General features: G+C 51.7%; 2 protein-coding genes across 2 annotated transcripts in view; one reads left to right on the plus strand and one right to left on the minus strand.

Moving 5' to 3' along the window:
• MACROD1 (mono-ADP ribosylhydrolase 1) overlaps window positions 1-10,938 on the minus strand; it is a gene marked incomplete at both ends in the record, with an annotated part of 164,320 nt that extends 153,382 nt beyond the window's left edge. The window contains one exon of the mRNA XM_080692080.1: window positions 10,680-10,938. Coding sequence (XP_080548206.1) covers window positions 10,680-10,938 — 259 coding nt within the window. The remainder of the gene's footprint in view (window positions 1-10,679) is intronic.
• Window positions 10,939-14,573: 3,635 nt separating this feature from the next.
• The window catches only part of STIP1 (stress induced phosphoprotein 1), a gene marked incomplete at both ends in the record, with an annotated part of 52,132 nt that continues 39,405 nt past the window's right edge, over window positions 14,574-27,300 (plus strand). The window contains 1 exon segment of the mRNA XM_080692087.1: window positions 14,574-14,646. Coding sequence (XP_080548213.1) covers window positions 14,574-14,646 — 73 coding nt within the window.

A 27,300-nucleotide genomic window follows, 5' to 3' on the forward strand; every position in this document is an offset into this window, starting at 1 on the left:
ACATAATAATAATAAAAGAATTAATCATAATAATAATAAAATTAAAAAGGCTAAGGGTATAAGATAGAAGTCTGGAGTTCAATCCCCAGTACTGAAAAAAAAAAAAAAAAAAAAAAAAGGCCGGATCAGATTGGGTGCCTGCTGTCAACATCCCCACGGCACTGGCTGAGGGCTCCCCAGAAAAATGTCACCCGAGGGAGCTCTCAGCAGCAAAGGAGTGACAGGAAATGTCCCCATTTTATGGGTGAGGAAGCGGGGGCTCGGGGAGCTTGGGAGGTGCCTATGGCCACGTAGCTGGTGAAGGAGACCGGCCTCGGCTCGCCCCGGTGCCTCTCCCCCAAGCCCTGTCCCGGCCGGGCAGAAAACCCAGAGCTGGTCCCGCTTCTCCCCAGCCGCGCAGGCTGGCGGCTCGCGGGCGCCCCCTGCCGGCCCCAGCGCGCCTGCGCAGCAAGTCGCTGCGGGAGAGCGAGGAGCGAGGACCGCACCGGGCCGGGAACTCGGGCTCGGACAGCAGGGGCGCGGGAGGCGGGAGGGAAGGGCCGCGGCCCGAGTGCCCTCCCACGGCCAGCCGCCCGGCCGCCCACGCCTCTGCCCATCGCTGGTGGCACTAGTGATCATAACGCCAGGCCAGGTGCGCTTTGTAACCCCCCGCCTGGGAGGCCGAGACAGGAGGGCTGCAGGTTCAAAGCCAGCCTCAGCAACTTATCGAGGCCCTGAGCGACAAAGCGAGAACGTTTCCAGATAAAAACTCAAGTCGGGGGCCGGGCGAGGTGGCGCACGCTTGTAATCCCCGCGCTTGGGAGGCTGAGACAGGGGGATCGCGCAGGTTCGAAGCCAGCCTCGGCTACTTAGTGAGGCTCTCAGCAACTTAGTGAGACCCTGTTTCCAAATAAAATATATATTTTTAAAAAAAAAAAGGTCTGGGAGTATGGCCCAGAGGTAGAAAGCCTACCTCTCTGGGTTCCACCCCCAGTACCACCAAAAAAAAATAAATAAATAAAATTATACTAAAAAATAGGGCTGGGGGTGTGGCTCGGAGGTAAAATTCCCCTGGGTTCCATCCCCAGTACCGCAAAAATAAATAAGTCTGGCTGGGGCTGTAGCTTGGAGGTAGAATGCCCCTGGGTTCCAACCCAGGACCGAAAGAAAAAATCTGAAAGGTAATGGGCCCCTGGGGAGACATGGGGGGACTTGAAGGAGGAGGGGGTGGCGAGCTGGGCAGGGGGCTCCAGCCTCGCTGGCTGGGGGAGGGGCGGGCACGGAGGGGTCGTCAGCTGTGGAGCCTTAAGGGCCTGTCAGGGCTTCAATTCATCCCCGGGGAGCAATAATCAGACTCTAACTGCCTCCGGCAGATATGGATTAAGGCCGTCCCCAGCCTGCCCCTTTTCTCTTTCTCTTTTGTGGCACTGGGGATGGGTCAGAGTTCTGCCAGGGCGCTGTACCCCCAGCCCCTTTCACTGTCTTTAAGAGGACAAGGGCCCCTCCATCTCCCCCACCGCCCATCTCTGGAGGGGTCCCGACCCTGCTCCAGGGCTCCCACTTCCCGGCTTCTTTGTGTGGGTGTGGCTGGCGCTGGGATCTGTAAGGGGCTCCAGTGACCCGGGCTGTCCTCCACTGCAAAGCCAGGCACGGGGCCCAGGCACAGCGGGCACACTTGCAGCCCCGCACCTGGGCAGCTGAGCCCGGCAACAATGCAAGGCCCCGTGTAAATGCAACAAACAAAAGCAAGGGCGTGAGGCGCCCCGCCGTTAGATGAGGAGGGAGCGGGCTTAGGGCGTGCAAAATGAGGGCGCAGCTGTTGGCGGGCGCCTCTGAGGGCCCACGGGCTTCATCTCGAGTGTGGGTCAGTTAGTAGATACTTGTTAGCATCTGCCTGGCACCGAGTGTGGGGCAAACCCCATGGTGAAGTCTGGGGCCTGGCGGGAGCAGGGGAGACCAGGCGAGCCTCCGGGGAGGGGGGGCCCCAGCTTCTCTGCTCAAGAGCCGCACACCGCTGGAAATCCTGCCACGAAGCACAAGTCTCCGCGGAGTTCCCGACCCCCCTGGCGGCTCCGGCTGCTGCTCTGGGAGTGCGAGGGCCCCTTCCCTCCCCTCCCAGCCTCCCACCTTGAGCTCGAGCCCTGAGAAACCTCAGACGCTGCCTCCTCCCCCACCAAGCCCCATCCACCTGCCTTCGTCCTCCCCCTCCTCCTCCCTCGGGTCACTGGGCACCAAGGTCCTTCCTCCCCGCAGAGGCCAGGCGCCCAGCTCCCTCCCAGAGGACATGCCCTTGCAGCTCCCCTCCACCGGCGCCCTCCCTCAAACACCCTCGTCCTCCAGCCTTCCCGCCTGCAGCTGCACCCCTCACCCACCTAGGGAGCCCCCTGCACCCCCATCTGTCAAGGTCAAGGCCAAGCTGAGGGTAGCTGGCATTAGAGCACCGGCCTGGCTCACACAAGGCCTTGGATTTGTCCCCAGTTCTGCACAAAATAAAAACAAAAGATCAAGGTCAAGGACGCCACACCTCCAAGCATCCTTTCTTTCCTTTCTCTTTTTCTTTCTTTCCTTCCTTCCTTTCTTATTGTGATGTTGGGATGGAACCCAGGGGCATTCTACCTCCAAGCTACACCCCAGCCCTAATTTTATTCTTTATTTTGAAACAGGGTCTCACTGAGTTGCAGAGGCCTCACTAAGTAGCTGAGGCTGTCCGCGAACCACGGTCCTCCTGTCTCAGCCTCCCCAATGCTGGGATGACAGGGGAGGGCCACCACGCCCGGCCCCGTTTTACTTTTTATTTGGAAGCAGGGTCACACTGACTTGCTGAGGCTGGCCTTATACCCCTATCGTCCCATTTCAGCCTCCCATGTACTAGAATTACAGGCGTGTGGCACCTATCTTTCTTTACTTTCTTTTCTTTTCCTTTTTTTTTTTTTTTTTTTTTGTGGTACTGGGGTTCCTGGAAGCCCTTCTACCTTTGGGCTACACTCCCAGACCTATTTTATATTTTTATTTGGAAACAGGGTCTCTTGAGCCAGCGCGGCTGGCTTCGAACCTGCGCGGCTGGCTTCGAACCTGCGCGATCCTCCTGTCTCTGCCTCCCAAGTGCGGGGATTATAAGTGTGTGCCACCACGCCTGGCCCCATCTTTCTTTCTTTCTTTTCCTCCCTTTCTTTTCTTTTCTTTTTTTTTTCTTTCTTTCTGAAACAGAGTCTCTGTAATTTGCTGAGGCTGGCCTCAAACCTGCAATCTTCCTGTCTCAGCCTCCCAAATACTGGGATTACAGGCATGCACCACCACTACTCGCTTTTTAAATCATTGGATACTCACAGTGGTCATCCTGAGCAATTGTGACCACAGACACTACCCTCACCCCACCCCTGCCGAGCCTGGGCATGCCCAATGTGGACAGTTCCAGCTAACTAACTGGGGCCAAGGAGCCGAGCCCCCTGCAATGCTTGCGGGCTGGCCGGCTGGGCCGCAGACCAACCCTGAGCCTCCAGGTGCCACGGGCTCTGGCTGGGGACACTCTGCAGCTAAGCCTGGGGCCCAGGGACACCACAGGGCCCTAGCTGACATCATCTGCCAGGTGCCACCACCTTGTTTTAGGGAAGAGGCAAGCAGAGCCGGGCGTGGCGGCACACGCTTGTAATCCCAGCATTCGGGAGGCTGAGACTGAGACCGGAGGATTGCGATTCGCGGGCAGCCTCAGCTACTTACTGAGGCCCTTTGCAACTCAGTGAGAGCCTGTTTGAAAAATAAAGAATTAAAGATAGAGAAGGGGGTGTAGCTCGGAGGTCGAATGCCCCAGGGTTCCATCCCCAGACCCGCAAATAAATAAATAGCCAGGTGTGGTGACGCATGCCTGTAACCCCAGTACTTGGGATGCTGAAACAAGAGGATCACATGTTCACCACCAGCCTTAGCTATTTAGCGAGGCCCTTTGCAACTCAGTGAGACCCTATTTCAAAATAAAGAATAAGCCGGGCGTGGTGGCGAACGCTTGTGATCCCAGCATTTGGGAGGCTGAGACAGGAGGATCGCAGTTCTCGGGCAGCCTCAGCTACTTAATGAGACCCTCTGCAACTTAGTGAGACCCTGTTTCAAAATAAAGAATAAAAAATAGGGTAGGGGTGTAGCTCGGAGGTAGAATGCCCCTGGGTCCCATCCCCACTTCTTCAAACAACAACAATAATAATAATAATAATAATAATAATAATAATAAATTTTAAAAATAAAGAATAAAAATTTGGGCTGGGGGTGTAGCTCGGAAGTAGAATGCCCCTGGATTAAAACCCCAGCACCACCAAAAGAAAGAAAGAAAGAAAGAAAATAAATGCCCACAGCTCTGGTCCCTGATTTATGGGGGAAGAAAAGGCCAAGTGGGTTCTTCTCGGCTCCGAGGGCCCTCGGGCCATCTTCACCCCGGCTTCATCCATCAGTGGGGCCCGCGGCCCGACCGCCTTCTCTCTGGAAGAGGCTGGAACTTCAGGCGGGGCGCTGCCCCCCCATCTCTACCGTCTTCGCCTCCTCCTCCCAGGACAGATGTAGACTTAAAGCTCAAGCGGGTTTTATGTTGTTTTTCTTTTATAAAAGATGTAAAACATGCGTTTTCATTTTCTTTCCTTTTTGAAGAGGCGAGAGTATTTCACAGCTCACTGAGACAGGTGCTGTAAAAAGATGTTCGCAGTAAATTTTGATGGGGATGCCTGACCCGGGACGGAGCTTCCAGCGGCTGGCGGCCGGAAGCCAGGCTGGAAGGAGCAGGCTGGCCAGAGCCATAAAGCGCGGGTAAACGGGGATTCAATGATGTGTTTTAAGAAGTGTCTTGATGGCACTTTGCAAGACAGCGGAGAGAGGTGAGCGCGCGCCGGGCACTGCTCTGGAGAAGCCAGGTGGGCAGAGCTGATAACGCCGGATGCCCGGAACATGGCAGCATTCGGGCGCGGTGGCAGGGCCATTAATCACCTGTGTTCACAGTCGCCCAGGAGCAGGGTCTCGTCAAAGCCCGTCGCAGGAGCACTGTGAACGGAGCCTTCCCTTTCTTCTGCCTGCACATGCCCCGGCTGCGTCCCCAGACAGGTGGGTGAACCCCACCCCGGATCCCAGAGTGTCTGGGAAATCTGCCAATCTAGCCGCCGGCACGTTGGACACATGTCACCCAGGTGAAATCTTGGGAGGCCAGGAGTTATTCCCGCCCCCGCCCAGCTGACACCGGACTCACAGTGGGGAAACTGGCTCAGAGGGAGCGCTGGAGATGGCACGAGAAACCAAGCCCGGCATGGAGCAGGGGGAGAAATGGGCCTCGGATGCAACAAGGACCAGGGGGCGCTGCCACCTCTGAGGCCCAGCAGAGGCGCTGAGCAGGTGCTACTGGTGCCATTTCACAGATGAGGAGACTGAGGGTCTGGAGTGTAAGAGGAGCGGTGCTGGGAATTGCACAGGTCTGACGACACCAATCCAATGACCCTTCTCTCTGTGTCTGTCTGTCTGTCTCTCTCTCTCTCTCGTGGTACTGTGGATGGAACCCTGGGGCATTCTACTTCCAAGCTACATACCCAGCCCTATTTTTATTTTATTCTTTATTTTGAAACAGACTCACTGAATTGTAGAGGGCCTCACTAAGTAGCTGAGGTGGTCTTGAACCACAATCCTCCTGTCTCAGCCTCCCAGATGATGGGATTACAAGTGTGCACCACCACGCCTGGCTTGTCCCTTTGTGTGTGTGTGTGTGTGTGTGTGTGTGTGTGTGTGTGCGCGTGTGTTGCTAGGGATTGAACCCAAGGGCATTCTACCTCCAAGCTACACACCCAGCCCTATTTTTATTTTGTTTTTTATTTATTTTATTTTTTTGGTGGTACTGGGGTTCCTGGAAGCCCTTCTACCTCCGGGCTACACTCCCAGACCTATTTTTACATTTTTATTCGGAAACAGGGTCTCCTAAGCCAGTGCGCGCGGCTGGCTTCGAACCTGCGCCATCCTCCTGTCTCTGCCTCCCAAGCACGGGGATTACAAGCGTGCGCCACCACACCTGGCCCTATTTTTATTTTGAAACAAGGTCTCGCTAGGTTGATGAGAGTCTCACTACTTGCTGAGACTATCCTGGAACCTGCAATCCTCCTGTCTCAGCCTCCCAAGTACTAGGAATACAGGCATGAGCCACCATGTCTGGATCCCCTGGCCCTATTTTATTTTTTATTTGGAAACAGTCTAGCTAACTTGCTGAGAGTTGCTGAGCTGGCTCCCAACCTGTGATCCTCCAGTCTCAGCCTCCCAAGTGCACCAGGCCCTGCTGGACATGCTGTTTCTGTAAAGTTCGAGAAAAGAGGACTGGGAGGAAGAGTGAGGGCGAGGGGAGCTGATGGGAAGAGGCCCCTGGGCTGATGGCAGCCTGCCAGGGGTCGGCCAGAGGAGCCCAAACATCTGTATCTGCAGCACACAAGCCACAGGCACTGTGCACTCTGCTGTGTAACTGAACTCGGCTCAAAGTGCAAATGAATATAAAGGGAAAAAAGTTTAGGGCGTGTCAAGGACCACAGCTCAGACCCAATCAGAGGTGAAGTCCAGCAAAACACTGAAGTCCCAAGGTGAAGCCGGGCTGGGCACGCAGCTCAGCAGTGAGCCCTGGGTTCCATCCCCAGTACTCGGATTACAAGTGTGTGTCACCATGCTCAGCTGTGTGTGTGTGTGTGTGTGTGTGTGTGTGTGTGTGTGTTACAGGGATTGGAACCCAAGGACATTCTACCTCCTAGCAACACCTCCAGCCCTATTTTTTATTCTTTATTTTGAAACGGGGTCTCACTGAGTTGCAAAGGGCCTCGCTAAGTAGCTGAGGCTGGCAAGGTGATCCTCCTGTCTCAGCCTCTCAAATGCTGGGATTACAAGCATGTGCCACCAGGCCGGCCCTCAGCTATTTTTTTTTTTAATGTTTTGGTACTGGGGATTACACCCAAGGGCATTATACCTCTGAGTTACACCCTTAGCTCTATTTTTATTTTTTACTTTGAGACAGGGTTTTGCTAAGTTGCTGAGGCTCTCACTAAATTGCTAAAGCTGGCCTTGAACTTCCAATGCTCTTGTCTCATCCTCCCAAATACTGGGATCACAGGCATGTGACACTGCACACAGATCATTCATATATATATATATATATATATATATATATATACACATATATATATACACATACATACATATATATAAATAACATACATATATATGTATGTTATTTTAAAACAACCTGCTAAATTTCCCCGGCTGGCTTTGAACTTATGATATTCCTGTCTCGGCTTTCTCTCTCTCTCTCTCTCTCTCTCTCTCTCTCTCTCTCTCTATATATATATATATATATATATATATATATATATGTAGAAATGAACCCAGGGACATTCTGCCTCTGAGCAATACCCCCAGGCCTATTTTTATTTACTTATTATTTATTTATTTATTTATTTATTTATTGCAGTACTGGGGATGGAACCCAGGGGCATTCTACCTCCAAGCTACACCCCCAGCCCCATTTTTTATTCTTTATTTTGTAACAGGCTCTCAGTGAGTTGCAAAGAGCTGAGGCTGTCCGTGAACCATGATCCTCCTGTCTCAGCCTCCCAAATGCTGGGATGATTATAAATGTGCGCCACCACGCCTGGCTTTTATTCTTTGTTTTGAAACAGGGTCTCACTAAGTTGTGAAGGGCCTCACTAGGTAGCTGGGGCTGTCTGCAAACAACAATCCTCCTGTCTCAGCCTCCTCCCAAGTGCTGGGATTATAAACCTGTGTCACCACACCCAGCTCTGTCTCAGCTTCCTGGGGAGTTGGGATTAGAGGCATGCACCACATGGGACGCTTGGGGTATTTATTTGTTTGGTTGTTTATTTTTGGTGGTACTGGGGTTCCTAGAAACCCTTCTACCTCTAGGCTACACTCCCAGACCTATTTTCTATACTTTTTATTTGAAAACAGGGTCTCCTAAGCCAGCGAGGCTGCACGATCCTCCTGTCTGCCTCCCAAGCGTGGGGATTACAAGCGTGCACCACCACACCTGGCTATTTATTTATTTATATAGTGGTACTGGAGATAGAACTCCCAGCCCTATTTTATTCTTCTTTCTTTCTTTCTTTCTCTTTCTTTCTGCAAGTCTGGGGATGGAACCCAGGGGTATTTGATCTCCAAGCCACATCCCCTGCCCTATTTTTATTCTTTATTTTGAAATAGGGTCTCACTAAGTTGCAGAGGGCCTCACTAAGTAGCTGAGGCTGTCCGCGAACCACGATCCTCCGGTTTCAGCCTCTCAGATGCTGGGATTACAAGTGTGAGCCATCACGCCCGGCTTCTTTTATTTATTAATTTTTGTGTGTTTGTGGTACTGGTGGTGGAACCCGGGGGCTTTTCTACGGCCAGGCTATACTCCCAGCCCTATTTTATACTTTTTTGGAAAGAGTCTCACTAAGTTGCTGAGAGCCTCACTAAGTAGCTGAGGCTGGCTTCGAATGTGTGCGATACTCCAGTCTCAGCCTCTCAAGTGCAGGGATTACAAGCATGCGCCACTACACTCAGCTAGTTTTTAGTTTTTGAAACAGGGTCTCACTGAGTTGCAAAGGGCCTAAGTATCTGAGGCTGTCCGCCAACCGGGATCCTCCGGTCTCCGCCTCCTGGATGCTGGGATTACAAGCGTGCGCCCCCATGCCCGGCTGGTCTTTTATTTTAAAACAGGGTCTCACGAAGTTGCTGAGGTTGGCTGTGATCTGTGACCCTCCAGTCCCAGCCTCCCCAGTACTGCAATTACCCCAGGTCACCGTGCCCAGAATAGAGAACTAAAACCCATCAGGAGCTCTGGGTCTTGAGCCTCCATCTAACTAACCCTGCTGCGGGGCCGATGCTCAAATGGTGGCATTAGCGGGTTTCTGGGCCAAGGGGACTGGAGTTAGTGGCAGGGGCCAGGGTGGGATCCCCATGCTAACCCTCTTCCTTGGGCCTGGCCAGCAGTCACTCAACTCAGGGCTGGGATGCCCTTCCCCAGGGAGTCCTGCTCCTGAGGCCTCAGCAGCCCGCCTCTCCCAGGGGCCCCTCATGCCAGAGACCCAGCGGCCCCACTCTCAATAGCTTCTGCACCGTGCTACCCTCCCCACCTCATCTCCTCTGCCATCTTCCTCACGCCACAGCTTAAGCTCCCTGAAGGCAGGGCCCTTGCCGGCCAGCTGGCAGCCAAATCCCCAGCCCTGCCATAGCACTGGCCATTGGAAGGCGCTCCATCAAACTTCGCGGGAGGAATGGCTGCTGGAAATCCCAGCTCCCAGCAGAAAGGGAAGAACCCCTGTGAGACGGCAGCAGCCTGGGCCCCCAGCCCCATCAGCCTCCCCAGGTCTGGTTGTTTTCAGTGGCACCAAGGAATGGGGACCTGGGGGCAGGGGGCTGGCTTTAGAACCTGCAGCAGGCCCCAGAACAGGTGCAGAGAGGGGAACGACAGGGCTCTCTGTGGACGCTGCGCCTGTCCTTGTGGTCAGACCCAGGGGCCTACTACCTCCGGGCTATACCCTGACCTACTGTATTTGGAAACAGGGTCTCACTAAGTTGCTGAGAACCTCACTCAGTAGCTGAGGCTGGCTTCGAACCTGTGCGATCTCCTGTCTCAGCCTCCCAAGCTCAGGGATTACAGGTGTGAGCCACCGCTTGTAATCCCAGTACTTGGGGAGGGCACCCTGCCAGCCACCCACTCCCTGCGTGACTGGTGTTCTGGGGCAGGGGATGGATGAGGGCCTGTTGGGCTCTGTCTGCTTAGAGTGTGAAAGCAAGTCTTTTAGAATCCCAGGGCAGGCAACGTAAGCCAAATGGCAGAATAAGTCATTCTGATATCTGCTGCTCTGGACAGCCACCCTCCCTCTGCCTCCAACCCCTGCCAGCCCCATGGTCACACCCACCAGAGGCCCAGCCAATGAGCTGCCTGCCCTGTGCTTTGGAAAGGCGACCAGGGGCACAGTCACTGGAGCCCCGGGCAGACCCTGAAGGGCAGAGGCAGCTGGACAGCCGGACAGAGCTATTTAGGGCTCTAGGGTGCCTGTCCTCCCCCAGCCAGGGGACTCCTGGCCTGATTCCCACCGGAGGACACAGTTTGAAAGGTGGTGTCTGTTGTCCCAAGCACACCACCTGTTTCTCTCCGCTGGCTCCCTACCCCTCTAACCTTTGTCCCCCAAGAATGCCAGAGACGACTTGCTGCTGCAAGCACCAGGAGCCAGCCAGAGGTCAGGCAAAGCGCTTGCCCAGGAAGGCCCGGGTCACAGCGACTCCGAGGACTCCCGGGGCGGGTGGCCAGCCCCAGAGCCGGCCCCTGCCACTCAGCCTCAAAGGCCACCGCTGAGAACCTGACCAAGTACGGAGAGGGCAGGGTCGACCCTCAGCGCTGCCCGATGGCCAAGTGACCTTGGGGAGGTGGGCTCCGACCCCGGGCCTCGGTTTCCCTCCTGCTCAGTGGAGGTGGGCGGCAGGTCCGGGGTGACCTCCCCGAGTGCCCCGTGACCCCATCTAGAGAAGTAAAGCTGCCTTCCTTAGGGCGCCCCCCGGGGGCCCCCGGGCCGGCCCGGGAGGGGGCGTGGCCGCGCGGCGGTCCCGGCGGCCTGCCTCAACTTCCCCGCCTGCGGGGCGGAAGCGGCTGGTCTTGGGGTGCTGTCCAGCGGGAGCCACGTGGGCGCCCTCGCGCTTCCACTTACATTTCGCCTCCTTCCAGTCGGTGGAGGTGCTCAGGTCCACCTTCGCCGCCATGGCCAGGGGGGCCCAGGTGCGCACCCCGGATCTGCGCCCCACCGCCGCCGCCCCCCAAGTCCCAACTCCCGCCGGGGCCCGCGCGCCCGGGGCCGGGGGGCCGCACGCACTGCCGCGGGGGCCGGGCCGGGGGCGCGGGGCGGCCAGCAGCTGTCCCGCCGCGCGCACTTGTGCCAGGCGGCTGGACACTCGGCTCTGCAGAGACATGGGCAGGCGGCGCGGGGCGGCTGCCCGCCCACTGGGCTCTATTTACGGTGTGGGAGACGCTCCCGCCGGACTCGGGAGCCCGATGGCGCGTGCCAGCCCGTGGCGACCCGCTCGGAGTCGGCCAGGAAGCCCGGGCGCCGCGGGGCACCCTGGGACTTGTAGTCCGGACGGCCGGGAGCCGCGCCCTACACACCGCGCGCCCGCCCCGCGCCCACCGACGGCGCTGCCCCGGGGCCGGCTCGCCCCCAGCCCGCCCCGCGCCCTCGACGGCGCTGCCCCGGGCCCGGCTCGCCCCCAGCCCGCCCCGCGCCCACCGACGGCGCTGCCCCGGGCCCGGCTCGCCCCCAGCCCGCCCCGCGCCCACCGACGGCGCTGCCCCGGGGCCGGCTCGCCCCCAGCCCGCCCCGCGCCCACCGACGGCGCTGCCCCGCGCCCTCGACGGCGCTGCCCCAGGGCCCGGCTCGCCCCCAGCCCGCCCCGCGCCCTCGACGGCGCTGCCCCAGGGCCCGGCTTGCCCCCCAGCCCGCCCCGCGCCCACCGATGGCGCTGCCCCGGGGCGGCTCGCCCCCAGCCCGCCCCGCGCCCTCTGACGGCGCTGCCCCAGGGCCCGGCTCGCCCCCAGCCCGCCCCCCAGCCCGCCCCGCGCCCACCGACGGCGCTGCCCCAGGGCCCGGCTTGCCCCCCAGCCCGCCCCCCAGCCCGCCCTGCGCCCACCGACGGCGCTGCCCCAGGGCCCGGCTCGCCCCCAGCCCGCCCCGCGCCCACCGACAGCGCTGCCCCAGGGCCCGGCTTGCCCCCCAGCCCGCCCCGCGCCCACCGACTGCTCTGCCCCCAGGGCCCGGCTTGCCCCCCAGCCCGCCCCGCGCCCACCGACTGCTCTGCCCCCAGGGCCCGGCTTGCCCCCCCCCCCACGGAGGGCTCTGCCCCCAGGGCCCGGCTCGCCCCTCCCAGCTCGACCCGCCGCGGCGAGGCGACAGGTGCCAGGCTCCGCCCAAGCTGCTGAGCCTTCGCCCCCGAGAAAGAGCCCAAGAGGCGGAGGCCAGGCGGGAGCCCATCCAGGGCAGCCCCGGGGCCCTGCCCTAAAGAAGCCGAGATCTGGGTGCCGGGCGGCGTGGTCAAGAGCGAGCATGAGGGCGATTTTTTTTTCCTGTATTTTTTCCCTGATGATTTAGGGACTATGAGGACGGCTGTCTGAACTTTGTAGGAACTCTCCAGGGTATGTCAGGGACATAAAAGGAAAAAAAAAGCACAGCTACCACCCGTTCCAGGAGCTACACCACCAGCCCTATTATCTATTTGTTGTTCTGGGCTTTGAATCCAGGGGCATTCAACTCCGAGCTAACCCTCAGACGACGTCGTCTTCTTCTTCTTCTTCTTCTTCTTCTTCTTCTTCTTCTTCTTCTTCTTCTTCTTCTTCTTCTTCTTCTTCTTCTTCTCCTTCTCCTTCTCCTTCTCCTTCTTCCTCCTCCTCCTCCTCCTCATTATTATTATTATTATTATTATTATTATTATTATTATTTTGCAGTACTGAGGAGTGGACTCAGGGACATTAAGCTAAACCCCAGCCCGGCTGTATTTTGCTGAGGCTGGTCTGGAATCTGAGATCTTCCATCTCAGCCTCCCCAAGTACTGGGATTGCAGGCACGCACTTACTATGCCGGGTTCCTTTTTATTTTGAAAGAGTCTTAGAGGTAGACTGCCCCTGAGTTCAATCCACAGTACCACCAAAATAAATAAATAAATAAAAAGGAAGGAAGGGAGGGGAAAAGAAAAGAAAACAAGAAGAGAAAAAAAATGAAAAAGCTTGGGTGCCTCCCCAGGGCTGCCACCGCCCAGGCCTGAAGCCCGCGGTGCTGGAGGCCAAGCAGCGCATGGACTCTGGGGCTCCCCGCAGCGCCTCCACCGCGCCAGCCCCTCACTTTCTCTTTGCTGGGCTCAGTCTGTTCTCAGGGGCGGCGTGGCCAGCGCAGTGAGGTCACGGCCAGCATCTCGCATGGTGGGCTGTCCTGGGCCACAGGTACAGGTGCATGGCATCCTGGGCCTGGGCCCATGGTTCCATCTAGACCAGGGATGATGTCTTCACAAAATTTTTTTCTTTTCCTTTTTCTTGTGGTACTAGGGATTGAACCCAGGGATGCTCCACATCTGAGTTAAACTCCCAGCCCTTTTTATTTTTCTTTCTTCTTTCCTTCTTTTTCTTCTTTCTTTCTTTCTCTCTTTCTTCTTTCTTTTGCAATACTGGGGATGGAACTCAGAGGCATTCTACCTCTGAGCTATACGCCCAGCCCTGTATTTTATTCTTTTTTTTTTTTTTTTTTTTTGGTGGTACTGGGGTTCCTGGAAGCCCTTCTACCTCCGGGCTACACTCCCAGACCTATTTTTGCATTTTTATTTGGAAACAGGGTCTCCTAAACCAGCGCGCGGGGCTAGCTTCGAACCTGCGCGATCCTCCTGTCTCTGCCTCCCAAGCGCGGGGATTACAAGCGTGCGCCACCACACCCGGCTTATTCTTTATTTTTTGAAACATGGTCTCGCTGAGTTGCAAATGGCCTCACTAAGTAGCTAAGAGGCTGTAGGCAAACCGCGATCCTCCTGTCTCGGCCTCCCAAATGCTGGGATTACAAGCGTGCCCACTTCCGGCTCTCTTGATTTTCTAATGTAGAGAGTCTTGTTAAACTGGGCGTGGTGGCACATGTTTGTAATCCCAGTACTTGAGAGGCTGAGACAGGAGGATCACACATTTGTGGCCAGCCTCAGCTACTTAGTGAGGACCTTTGCAACTTAGACCCTGTTTTAAAATAAAGATAAAAAATAGGGCAGGGGGTGTAGCTTGGAAGTCAAATGCCCTTGGGTTCCATCCCCAGAGCCACAGGGGGGAAAAAAAAAAAAAAGGACTGGGGATGTAGCTTGGGTAGAATGCCCCAAAGTTCCATCCTCAGTACCGCAAAATAAATAAATAAATAGCCGGGCGTGGTGGTGCACGCTTGTAATCCCCGTGCTTGGGAGGCTGAGACAGGAGGATCACGCAGGTTCAAAGCCAGCCTCAGCTACTTAGTGAGGCTCTCAGCGACTTAGTGAGACCCTGTTTCCAAATAAAGTATAAAATAGGTCTTGGAGTATAGCCCGGAGGTAGAAAGCCTCTGGGTTCCACCCCCAGTACCACACATACACACAAAAAAAAATCTAAAAATAAGTAAATAAGTAAATAAATAAATAAGTCTAAGAACACTGAGCTGAGGGTGTAGTTCGGAGGTACAATGCCCCTGAGTTCCATCCCCAGTACCACCAAAAAAATAAATAAATAAATTTTTTTCTTTTTTTTCTTTTTTTTTTTTGTGGTACTGGGGGTGGAACCCAGGGGCTGGCTGACTTTCTACCTCCGGGCTATACTCCCAAACCTTTTTTTTATTTTATTTGGAAACAGGGCCTCACTAAGTTGCTGAGGCTGGCTTCAAACCTGTGCGATTCCTCCTGTCTCAGCCTCCTTCCAAACGCGGGGATTACAGGCGTATGCCACCACCCCCGGCCTAAATAAATAAATTTCTGAGATCCCTAGTAAGTTACTGAGGCTGGTCTTGAACCTAGAATCTTCTGTCTCAGCCTCCCACAGCCTGGAATTCTAGGCGAGTGCCACCATGCCCGATGTCTTCACAGAATTTGAGCTGGGCCTTTTGGAAAAAGCGACACTTCGCCAGGTACCGGAGGTGTGTAAGTGTTGGGGGCATTGCAGGCAGAAAGACCCACAGAAGCAAAGGCGTGGAAGTTTCTGGAAGACGGAGTCCCCCCCGTGGAGCTGCAGCAGGGTGTCATCAGCGGAGAGTTTAATGTTGGAGAGGGGCTTCCACGCAGAGAAGCGTTACCTACTGCTGCTTGTGTTTAAATTAATACTGTTTTTATTAAACGTATAAATTTTAAAAGAATTAGTTTTTCTTAAATATCCAAGTGCGACTCACAAATCTAGTTTCCTATTTATAAATCTACTAATTTTTTATAAAAATAAAAACGATTACTTGCACAATTCTTTGATTAATATTTAATTAACTCATAAATTTCACAGATTAAATTCCTCTAGAAATGAATGCCACATATAAACTTAGGTAATTAAATTCCTTAATAGATTTTTAAACTAAGTTTCACAGAGTAGAAATACATCTGTTGATCCACAAACACCTCATACCGCAACAGAAGAAATACATCTAATGAGCATATTTTTACCCTAATAATTTAAGCAACTTTTTTTTTTTTTTTTTTTTTTGGTACTGGGGATTGAACCAACAGGCGTTCTACCTCTGAGGAATAAAGTGCCAGCAGCAGTAATGCATACCTGTAATCCCAGTATTTGGGAGGCGGAGACAGGAAGCTCACATTCAAAGACAGTTTCAAAAACTATTTCCAAATAAAAATCAGATCAGCTGGGCATCATGGTGCACACTTGTAATCCCAGTACTTGGGAGGCTGAGACTGGAGGATCACAGGTTCAAGGACAGCCTTCACAAGTAGTGAGACTCCCATCAATCTAATGAGACTCTGTTTCAAAATAAAAATAGGGCTCAGAGGTAGGATGCCCCTGGGTTCAAGCCCCAGTACCACCACAACAAAATAATGCACCCTCTGCAAGGCCAGGCCCGAAGGAAGGTTGATATCAGACTTTTTTTTTTTTTTTGTGGTACTAGGAGGAGTAACCCAGGGGCTTTTCTACCTCCGGGCTATACTCCCAGACCTATTTTATACTTTATTTGAAGACAGGGTCTCACTAAGTTGCCAAGAGCCTCTCTAAGTAGCTTGGGCTGGCTTTGAACCTGTGCGATCCTCCTGTCTCAGCCTCCAGAGCACTGGGATTACAAGCGTGTGCTGCCACACCCAGCTCTTAGACTTCGTGTGTGTGTGTGTGTGTGTGTGTGTGTGTGTGTGTGTGTGTGTGTGTGAAGGATTGAACCCAGGAGTGTTTTACCTCTGAGCTATACCCCCAGCTCTAGTCTTTTAATTTTATTTATTTATTATTTTTTGTGGTACTGGGGATGTAACCCAGGGGCATTCTACCTCTGAGCTACATTCCCAGCTCTATTTTTATTCTTTCTTTCTTTCTTTCTTTCTTTCTTTCTTTCTTTCTTTCTTTCTTCCTTCCTTTCTTTCTTTCTTTCTTTCTTTCTGCAGGTCTGGGGATGGAACTCAGGGGCATTTGACCTCGGAGCTACACCTCCTGCCCTATTTTTTGTTCTTTATTTTGAGACAGGGTCTCACTAAGTTGCAGAGGACCTAAGTAGCTGAGAATGTCCTTGAACCACGATCCTCCTGTCTCAGTCTCCCAAATGCTGGGATTACAAGCGTGCGCCATCACGCCCGGCCCCAGCTCTATATTTTATTTTTATTTTGGAAAGAGGGTCTTGCTAGGTTGATGAGTGTCTCACCACTCGTGGAGGCTGGCCTGGTACCTGCAATCCTCCTGTCTCAGCCTCCCAAGTACTGGGATTACACGTGTGCAGCACCACGTCCGTCTGATTTCATTTTGAGTTGGAAATAGAAGCTCTCTGGGTTGCGGAAGGTCTCACTAAGTTGCCGAGGCTGGTCTGGAACCTGTAATCCTCCTGTCTCAGCCTCCCAAGTACTGGGATTACAGGCGCACACCATGACACCTGGCCGGATCTTGGACTTCCAGAAATACACGTCTGTGTTTAAGCCTCCGGTCCACGGTGCTAGTTACAGCAGCCTGGCCAAATCACAGGCTCCGTCCCCAACTCACAGAGCTCATTACGTCAGCCGCTGGCTGTGTATCCTCCGAGACTTTTCCCATGCATAAGTAATTATAAGTGGAGATTTACACGCATAAATCTTTTTACAAAAATAGGATTTGGCCATACACAGTGTTTCATAGCTACTATGATCCACTTTTTTTCCTTTCATTTGCATTTATTATGTGCTGAATTTATCCCCATGCCACACGTTTTAGTTTCTTCGGTTTCTTCTGGGATCTCTCTTTATTTCGTGCGGCCTTCCCTTGCCGTTTAGGAACGATTTGTTCCTTTTCAGTGGGATGGTCTCGGCGTGGCCGGAAGCTCAGGAGCGGGGACTGACTGGGCCAGGCCTGCAGCTCTCCTGGGATGGTCCAGGGCCAGAGACAGCTGGAGCCTGAAGCTCACCTTGCGCTCTGCGCTTTTAAGCAGCCGAATCCAAACTCAGCACTCTTTTTGGGCCACTGACCTTGTATTCTCTCTACTCTTTGGCCTGGGCGGCCCTGCCAGAGCCACCACTGAAAATGCAGAAGGCTAGCCGGGCGTGGTGGGCACGCTTGTAATCCTGGCGCTTGGGAGGCGGAGACAGGAGGATCGCGCAGGTTCGAAGCCAGCCGCGCTGGCTTAGGAGACCCTGTTTCCAAAAATATAAAATAGGTCTGGGAGTGTTCCCGGAGGTAGAATGGCTTCCAGGAACTCCAGTACCACCAAAAAAAAAAAAAAAAAAAAAAAAAAATGCAGAAGGCTAGCTGGGCGTGGTGGCGCACGCTTGTAATCCCCGCGCTTGGGAGGCAGAGACAGGAGGATCGCGCAGGTTCGAAGTCAGCCGCGCTGGCTTAGGAGACCCTGTTTCCAAATAAAATATAAAATAGGTCTGGGAGTGTAGCCCGGAGGTAGAAGGCCCCTGGGTTCCATCCCCAGTACCACCAAAAAAAAAAAAAAAAAAAAAGAAAAAAGAAAAAAGAAAAGAAAAGAAAATGCAGAAGGCTACACAGAGCTCCTTCCTATCTTCCTTCCTTCCTTCCATTTTGTGGCCCTGGGGTTTGAGCTCAGGGGCATTTGACTTGGGAGCTACACCTCCTGCCCAATTTTTTATTCTTTATTTTGAAACAGGGTCTCACTAAGTTGCGTAGGGTCTAAGTAGCTGAGGCTGTCGGCGAGCCGCAATCCTCCTGTCTCAGCCTCCCGAATGCTGGGATTACAAGTATGCGCCACCATACCTGGCTTATTTTTATTTTCGTTATTTATTTATTTATTTATTTATTTTTGCAAGTCTGGGGATGGAACCCAGGGACATTTGACCTCTGAGCTACACCCCCTGCCCTATTTTTTATTCTTTAGTTTGAAACAGGGTCTCACTGAGTCACAGAGGGCCTCACTAAGTAACTGAGGCTGTCCGCGAACCGTGATCCTCTGGTCTCAGCTGCCCAAAAGCTGGGATTACAAGCGTGCGCCACCACGCCTGGCTTCTATATTTTATTTATTTATTTATTTATTTATTTATTTATTTTTATATTTTTATGGTACTAGGGATGGAACCCAGAAGCATTCTACCTCCCAGCTATACACCGAGCCCTATTTTTTTTTTTTTTTTGGTGGTACTGGGGGTGGAACCCAGAAGCTTTCTACCTCCGGGCTATACTCTCAGACCTATTTTATATATTTTATTTGGAAACAGGGTCTCACTAAGTTGCTGAGAGCCTCACTAAGTAGCTGAGGCTGGCTTCGAACCTGTGCGATCCTCCTATCTCAGACTTCCAAGCGCAGGGATTACAAGCGTGCGCCACCACGCCCGGCGCCCTATTTTTTATTCTTTATTTTAAAACAGGGTCTCACTGAGTTGCAGAGGGCCTCACTAAGTAGCTGAGGCTGTCTACGAACCGTGATCCTCTGGTCTCAGCCTCCTAAATGCTAGGATTACAAGTGTGCGCCACCACGCTCTACTTTTTTTTTTTTTTTTTTTTTTGGTGGTACTGGGGTTCCTGGAAGCCCTTCTACCTCTGGGCTACACTCCCAGACCTATTTTTATATTTTTATTTAGAAACAGGGTCTCCTAAGCCAGCGCGCGTGGCTGGCTTCGAACCTGCGCGATCCTCCTGTCTCCGCCTCCCAAGCGCGGGGATTACAAGCGTGCGCCACCACGCCCGGCGCCCTATTTTTTATTCTTTATTTTAAAACAGGGTCTCACTGAGTTGCAGAGGGCCTCACTAAGTAGCTGAGGCTGTCTACGAACCGTGATCCTCTGGTCTCAGCCTCCTAAATGCTGGGATTACAAGCGTGCGCCACCACGCTCTACTTTTAAAAAGAACTAGGTGAAGGCAGGCATGGGCAGTAGGTGACGGCAACATCAGTCTGGAGCCTGTTTTCTGGTCCTTTACCTGTCCTCAGGTTGATCCTGGTCTCCATCATCTATCTGGTCAATAGATAATGCTGGAAGTTCCCCTAAATAATAGGTTTCTCAGTATATCAATTCTGTCTTGCTTAAAATTAAACTTCATTGGGGCTGGGCGTGGTGGTACACACCTGTAATCCCAGTACTTGAAAGGCTGAGACAGGAGGATCACAAGTGTGCAGCTAGCTGGACATGGTGGCACATGCTTGTAATCCCAGCATTCGGGAGGCTGAGACAGGAGGATCCCGGTTCACAGACAGCCTCAGCTACTTAGTGAGGCCCTTTGCAACTCAGTGAGACCCTGTTTCAAAATAAAGAATATAAGCTTGGCATGGTGGCGCACGTTTGTAATCCCCGCGCTTGGGAGGCTGAGACAGGAGGATCGCACGGGTTCGAAGCCAGCCTCAGCTACTTAATGAGGCTCTCAGCAACTTAGTGAGACCCTGTTTCCAAATAAAATATAAAAAAGGTCTGGGAGTATAGCCCGGAGGTAGAAAGTCTCTGGGTTCCACCCCTAGTACCACCAAGAAAGAAAGAAAGAAAGAAAGAAAGAAAGAAAGAAAGAAAGAAAATAATGTCGGGCGTGGTGGCGTACACTTGTAATCCCAGCATTTGAGAGGCTGAGACCAGAGGATCGCGGTTTGCAGACAGCCTCAGCTACTTAGTGAGGCTCTCTGCAACTCAGTGAGACCCTGTTTCAAATTGAAAAGAATAAAAAAAAAATAGTGCTAGGAGTGTAGCTTGGAGATAGAATGCCGCTGGGTTCCATCCCCAGACTCTCAAAAAAAAAAAAAAAAAAAAAGAAAGAAAAGAATAAAAAATAGGGCTGGGGGTGTAGCTAGGAGGTAGAATGCCCCTTGGTTCCATTCCCAGTACCAAAGAGAGGACATAAACCATCCAGAAGGCTCTGTGTAAAATGTTTATTTTTACTAATGTTTAGAACACAGGACTAAAGAAAGGGGGGAAAGACACAACTCCAAAGCGACAGTGAGTCGGGCCTGCCCAGAGCAGAGGAAGGCCGTTCCAGGGCAGCCCGACACGGACCGTCCCCTCCTACTCAACGTCAACGCCCTAAGCAGAAAGCCAAGGAGTCAGGGCGCGAAGACTCACCGGCTGCGAGCGAGCGTGCAAGGGTGAGGGGCGCCTAGGGTGCCCTGTGACCTGGAGCCAGGAGCCAGGCAGGAGGCTGAGGCTCCCAAGCCAGTGAAGGGCAGGAAGCCGAATGCCCAGGTCCAGGGAGAACGAAAAGGGGATTCTGGAGGTAGGCTTTTGTGTTAAAACGATCCTCCTGCCTAGATTCAATGCGATTCCTATTAAAATACCAATGACATTCTCCATAGACCTAGAAAAATCAGTCATGAATTTTATTTTTTATTTTATTTTTTGGTGGTACTGGAGTTCCTGGAAGCCTTTCTATCTCCGGGCTACACTCCCAGACCAATTTTATTATATTTTTTTATTTGGAAACAGGGTCTCTTAAGCCAGCATGGCTGGCTCCGAACCAACGCGATCCTCCTGTCTCTGCCTCCCAAGCACGGGGATTACAAGCGTGCGCCACCACGCCCGGCTATCAGTCATGAATTTTATGTGAAGAAAGAAAAGACCCAGAAGAGACAAAGCAATTCTTACCAGTAAAAGACATAAGGAGGGATCACCATCCCTGACTTCAAATTATACTATAAAGCAAGAGTAGTTAAAAAAAAAAAAAAGCATGGTATTGGCGTAACAACAGCCAGACTGACCAGTAGGACAAATAGAAGATACAGAAACAAACCCACACACCTACAGTCAATTGGTCTTTGACAAAAAGGCCAAACTCATACGCTGGAGAAAAGCCGGCCTCTTCAACAAACGGTACTGGGAGAACTGGCTCTCCATTTGTAGAAAGATGGATCTAAATCCTTACCTCTCACCATGCACAGGAATCAACTCGAGGTGGACCAAAGACTTGGAAATTAGACCAGAGACTGTGAAGCTATTAGAGGAGGGCACAGGCTCAACACTACAACAGTTACAGGCAGTAACTTTCTCAACAAGACTCCAAAGTGCAGGAAATTAAAGCAAGAATTAACAAGTGGGATGGCATCAAACTAAAAAGTTTCTGCTCATCAAAGGAAACCATCAAGAACCTAGAGAGAAAGACTACAGAATGGGAGATCTTTACCAGCCACCACTCTAATAGAGTGCTAATATCCAGAGTATACAAAGAGCTCAAAACACTCTACACTAGCAAACAAACAACCCAATCAAGAAATGGGCAACTGAACTGAATAGACATTTCACAAAAGCAGAGATACAAAAGGCCAATAGATACATGAAAAGATGTTCAACATCATTAGCCACCAGGGAGATGCAAATCAAAACCACGCTGAGATTCCATCTAACCCCAGTCAGAGTGGCAAGCAGAAAGAAATCAAACAACAACAAATGCTGGAGCCGGGCGTGGTGGCGCACGCTTGTAATCCCAGCGTGCTGAGATTACAATCGGGAGGCTGAGACCGGAGGATCGGGGTTCGCGGACAGCCTCAGCTACTTAGTGAGGCCCTCTGCAACTCAGTGAGACCTGGTTTCAAAATAGAGAATAAAAAAACAGGGCAGGGGGTGTAGCTCGGAGGCTGAATGCCCCTGGGTTCCATCCCCAGACCCGCAAAAAAAAAAAAAAAAAAAAAAAAAAAAAAAAAAATGCTGCTGAGGATGTGGGGAAAGAGGAACTCTTTTACACTACTGGTGGGAGTGCAAACTAGTTCAGCCGCTATGGAGATCAGTGTGGAGATTTCTTAGGACACTGGGAATAGATCCACCATATGATCCAGCTCTGCCACTCCTGGGTATCTTTCCAAAGGGGCTGAAATCAGAGAACTACGTTAACATATGCACACCTATGTTCACAGCAGCACAATTCGTAATAAGCCAAAATATGGAACCAACCTAGGTCTCCATCAACAGATGAATGGATTGCAAAATTATGGGAAATACACACAGTGGAATTCTACTCAGCTATAAAGAAGAACAAAATCATGGCATTCGCAAGAAGATGGAAAGACCTGGAGAACATTACGTTAAGTGAGATCAGCCAGGCACAGAAGGAGAAGGGACATGTGTTTTCTCTAATATGCCCAAACCAGGGAGCGTTAGGGATACCAGAGGGGCTCCAGATAATGGAGGGGAAACCTCAGCAAAGCTAGAATGGAAGGGTAGGAGAGGAAGAAGGCTGAGGTTGATTAATGGAGGAGCTACATCCGAATATGTGTAAAAGTATGAATGTGACGTGGTCAGCCTGGACGCCCATTGTTGGGAGGGGGAAGGGGAAGCAGGGTGGAGAGAGGGCTCCACGCACAGTCTGAATGTGTGCCATTTTAATATGTTCCACGTAAAATTTTATTTTATTATTTTATTTTATTTTTGTGGGTCTGGGGATGGAACCCAGGGACATTCGACCTCCGAGCTATACCCCCTGCCCTATTTTTTATTCTTTATTTTGAAACCGGGTCTCACTGAGTTGCAGAGGGCCTCACTAAGTAGCTGAGGCTGTCCGCGAACCCCGATCCTCCCGTCTCAGCCTCCCAAGTGCTGGGACTACAAGCGTGCGCCACCACGCCCGGCTTCCACATAAAATTAAAAAAAAAAAAGTACTACATCCACAAACAAACAACAATAACAAAAAAAAAAAAAAAAAAAACCACGATTCTCCTGTCTAGCCTCTCAAATGCTGGGATAACAAGAGTATGTCACATGCCCGGCCCTATTCTTTTTTTGAAACGGGGTCTCACTAAATTGCAGACATCCTCACTAATTGGTTGAGGCCGGCTGTGAACCTGTGATCCTCCTGTCTCGAACTCCCCAATACTGGGATTACAAGGGTGTACCACCACGCCCAGCTTTCTTTAAATTTCTTTTGAGACAAGTTCTCCCCAAGTTGCCCACCATGGTTTCAAGTTTGCAGTCTTCCTGTCTCAGCCTCTTAGGTGGCTGGGTTACAGGTGGGCCCCACCACTAGGGCAGTGCGCTCTTGTTTGATGGGTATCTGTTTTGTTATACACTTTTTACCTTCTAAGAGTTACGGTCACATCACCCTGTTCCTTCTCAGTATATAAACTCCCTGCTTGAGCCGGGCATAGTGGCGCACGCTTGTAATCCCCGCGCTCGGGAGGCTGACACAGGAGGATCACACAGGTTCAAAGCCAGCCTCAGCTACTTAGTGAGGCTCTCAGCAGCTTAAGTGAGACCCTGTTCCCAAATAAAGTATAAAATAGGTCTGGAAGTGTAGCCCAGAGGTAGAAAGTCCCTGGGTTCCACCCCAGTACCACCAAAAAAATAAAAAAATAAAAAAATAAACTCCCTGCCTTCCTGCCTTTTTAGAAACAGGTTCACAGTATCTGAACCACTCTCTCCTGAGTTCCTGAGATTCCCCCCAAACGAAGTTTTTTTTAAGCCGAGTGTGGTGGCGCACGCTTGCAATCCCAATACTTGGGAGGCTGAGACAGGAGGATCAAAGGTTCTGAGCCAGCCTCAGCAGCTTAGTGAGGCTCTCAACAACTCAGGGAGACCCCGTCCCAAATAAAAATATAAAACAGAAGCCAGGCATGGTGGCGCACGCTTGTGACCCCAGCACTTGGGAGGCTGAGACAGGAGGATCGTAAGTTCAAAGCCAGTCTCAGTAACTTAGTGAGACCCTGTTTCCAAATAAAATATAAAACAGGCCTGGAGGTGTAGCATGGAGCCCCTGGGTTCCACCCCCAGTGCCACACAAATAAATAAATAAATAAATAAATAAATAAATAAATAAATAAATGGCTGAAAAGAGGAAAAACAAAAATTCAAAAATCAGACTGGTGATTTTTCAAAATTACTTCCTTGTAAGAAGGGACTGGGAGAGAGAATGATAGAAAAATAACCTCAGGTTATATCAGTTTAACTTTTTATGTGAGAGGATTATGTCTGAGTGAATACTTCATAATCATGCCATTAAAACCCATGCATAGGGCCGGGCGTGGTGGCCACGCTTGTCATCCCCGCGCTTGGGAGGCGGAGACAGGAGGATCGCGCAGGTTCAAAGCCAGCCGCACTGGCGTAAGAGACCCTGTTTCCAAAATATAAAATAGGTCTGGGAGTGTAGCCCGGAGGTAGAAGGGCTTACAGGAACCCCAGTACCACCAAAAAAAAAAAAAGAAAAAAGAAAAACCCACGCATTTGGGAACTCGGCTGTCGGAAATCTCTCTAATCCTGATTTCTTGGCGCGTCAGAGGAACAGCGTAGCTGCAGCTTGGTCATCTGGAACGTAGTAGCTGGAGTAACTTCTTTTTTTTTTTTTTTAAGATTTAAATGAGTTCATTAAAAGATAGAAATACAGAAGACAGTTACAGCCCCATGCCATTCAGGAATGGCATGGGGGATGGGTTTCGAACGAATTCACCCTGAATAACTCCATCTTTATTTTTATTTTTATTTTTTATTTTTTGGTGGTACTGCGGGTGGAACCCAGAGGCTTTCTACCTCCGGGCTATACACCCAGACCTATTTTACACTTTATTTGGAAACAGGGTCTCACTAAGTTGCTGAGAGCCTCACTAAATAGCCGAGGCTGGCTTTGAACCTGTGCGATCCTCCTGTCTCAGCCTCCCAAGCGCTGGGATTACAAGCGTGCGCCACCATGCCCGGCTCCATCTTTATTTTTAGTCTGGTCTGTTGGGGCTCAGCACAGGAGCTTAGTCCAAAACAATGCCCTCCTATACAGCTTTGCTTTTCTTCTCTTGGCACTGAGGATTGAACCCAGGGGCTTGAAAAACAAGCTACACCCTAGGCCTATTGTATTCACTTATTTATTGGTGGTACCGGAGACTGGACCCTGGGGCATTCTACCTCTGAGCCGCGCCGCAGCCCTCTCTTCTATTTTACTCTGCAACAGGGCTTCTCTAAGTGGCCGAGGCTTTCCGCAAAACTGTAATCCCGTCGGGCGTGGTGGCGCACACTTGTAATCCCGGCATTCAGGAGGCTGAGACCGGAGGATCGCGGTTAGTGGACAGCCTCAGCTACTACTTAGTGAGGCCCTCTGCAACTCAGCGAGACCCTGTTTCAAAATAAAGAATAAAAAATTGGGCAGGGGGTGTAGCTCGGAGGTCAAATGCCTCTAGGTTCCATCCCCAAACCTGCAAACAAACAAACAAACAAACAAAACTGTAATCCCTCTTGTTTTAGCCTCCCAAGTACTGAGATTATAGGCATGTACCACCACACCTGGCTCCTATTTTATTTATTTATTTATTTATTTATTTATTTATTTATTTATTTTTGCGGTACTAGAGATGGAACCCAGGGGCATTCTACCTCCAAGTAACACCCACAGCCCTATTTTTTAATTTTTGAAACAAGTCTCACTGAGTGGCAAAGGGCCTAAGTAGCTGAGGCTGTCCACGAACCACGATCCTCAGGTCTCAGCCTCTCAAATGCTGGGAGCACAAGCGTGGGCCACCGCCCCCAGCTATTTTTTATTTTGAAACAGAATTTCACTAAGTTCCTGAAGGTCTTGCCAAATTGCTGAGACCGGCCTTAAACCTACAATCCTTTTGTCTCAGCCTCCCAAGTACTAGGACTACAGATGTGTGCCAACATGGCCCACTTTTATTTTTAATTTTTATTGTATTTATGTATTTATGTATTTATGTATTTATGTATTTATGTATTTATGTATTTATCTTGGTGGTACTGGGGTTCCTGGAAGCCCTTCTACCTCCGGGCTACACTTCCGGGTCTCTTAAGCCAGTGCGGCTGGCTTTGAACCTGCGCGATCCTCCTGTCTCCGCCTCTCAAGAGCGGAGATTACAAGCATGCGCCACCACGCCCGGCTATTTTTTATTTTAAGACAGGTCTCACTGAGTTGCCGAGAATCTCGCTAAGTTGCTGAGGCTGGCCTTGAGCCTACAGTCCTCCTGTCTCAGCCTCCCAAGTACTGAGATGACAGGTGTGTACCACCACACCCATTTTTTATTTTTAGAGTGGGTATCATATTATCTGCTGTGGTCAATTCAAATCTAACAAGTTGCAGGTTTCACTCTCAAGCTCAGGCACGCAAAATAAGCCGCTTTTTTGTTGTTTGTCAGTGGTAGTAGGGATGGAATCCAGAGGCCTTCTACCTCCAGGCCACACCCCAGACCTATTTTATTTTTTATTTGGAAACAGGGTCTCACTAAGTTGCTGAGAGCCTCACTAAATTGCTGGGGCTAACTTCGAACCTGCGATGATCCTCCTGTCTCAGCCTCTCAAGTACTGGGATTACAAACGTGCGCCACCACGCCTGGCAAGAAAACCCACGTTTTTACGTTTATTAATAACAACTCTATTGACATTTGAAACCAAATAATTGTGGGGAGCTGCCCTTGGGGACTGTAGGGTACCAACTGCACCCCCGGTCCCTAAGCTCACAAATGTACCCGCTCATTTCTGATAACCCCAGATTGCTACATGCTGCGTGCGTCGTCTCGGCTGCGTGGGAGGCCGAGTCAGGACTGCTCGAGTAACAGAGTTGGAGACCTGCCTGGGCAACACCATGATACCTGTGTCAAAAAATAAAATAAGCCGGGCGTAGCGGCACATCCTTGTAATTCCACATTTGGGAGGCTGAGACAGGAGGATCACGGTTCGAGGACAGCCTCAGCTACTACTTAGTGAGGCCCTCTACAACTCAGCGAGACCATGTTTCAAAAAGAATGAAAAAATAGGGCTGGGGGTGTAGCTCGGAGGTAGAACGCCCCTGAGTTCCATTCCCAGCAGCACAAGAAAAAGAAAGAAAGAAAGAAAGAAAGAAAGAAAGAAAGAAAGAGAGAAAGAAGTCGGGCGTGGTGGCGCACACCTGTTATCCTAGTACTTGGGAGGCTGAGACAGGAGGATCGCGGGTTCATGGCCAGCCTTGAGGCCTTTTTCCCAGTCAGAAGTCGGGGTGGTTGAAGGGGTGCCAAAAAGCCCCGGGAGAACAGTGGTGCCATCGACGAGGGGGAAGGGCAGGTCGGGGCAGGACCGGGAGCCCCGATTTCCCGTGGAGAGGTCTACTCGCCATCTAAGGGCAGGGCCGGGGGCGGGGTGGTGGCTGGAGAGACATGCTGGAACCCGGGCGCGAGCTCTGAGCTGCGGCTGGAATCATGGGCGTCATCAGAGGTGGGATTAATAGCCAGGGACCGGGCTAAGATCACCCAGAGAGGGAAGATGGATGGCAGAGCCCCAGGCTGGGCTCTGGGCTGTCCGATTAAT

Source organism: Muscardinus avellanarius (genome assembly GCF_963383645.1).
Source record: "Muscardinus avellanarius genome assembly, chromosome: 1".
In the NCBI taxonomy this organism is placed as follows: domain Eukaryota; kingdom Metazoa; phylum Chordata; class Mammalia; order Rodentia; family Gliridae; genus Muscardinus; species Muscardinus avellanarius.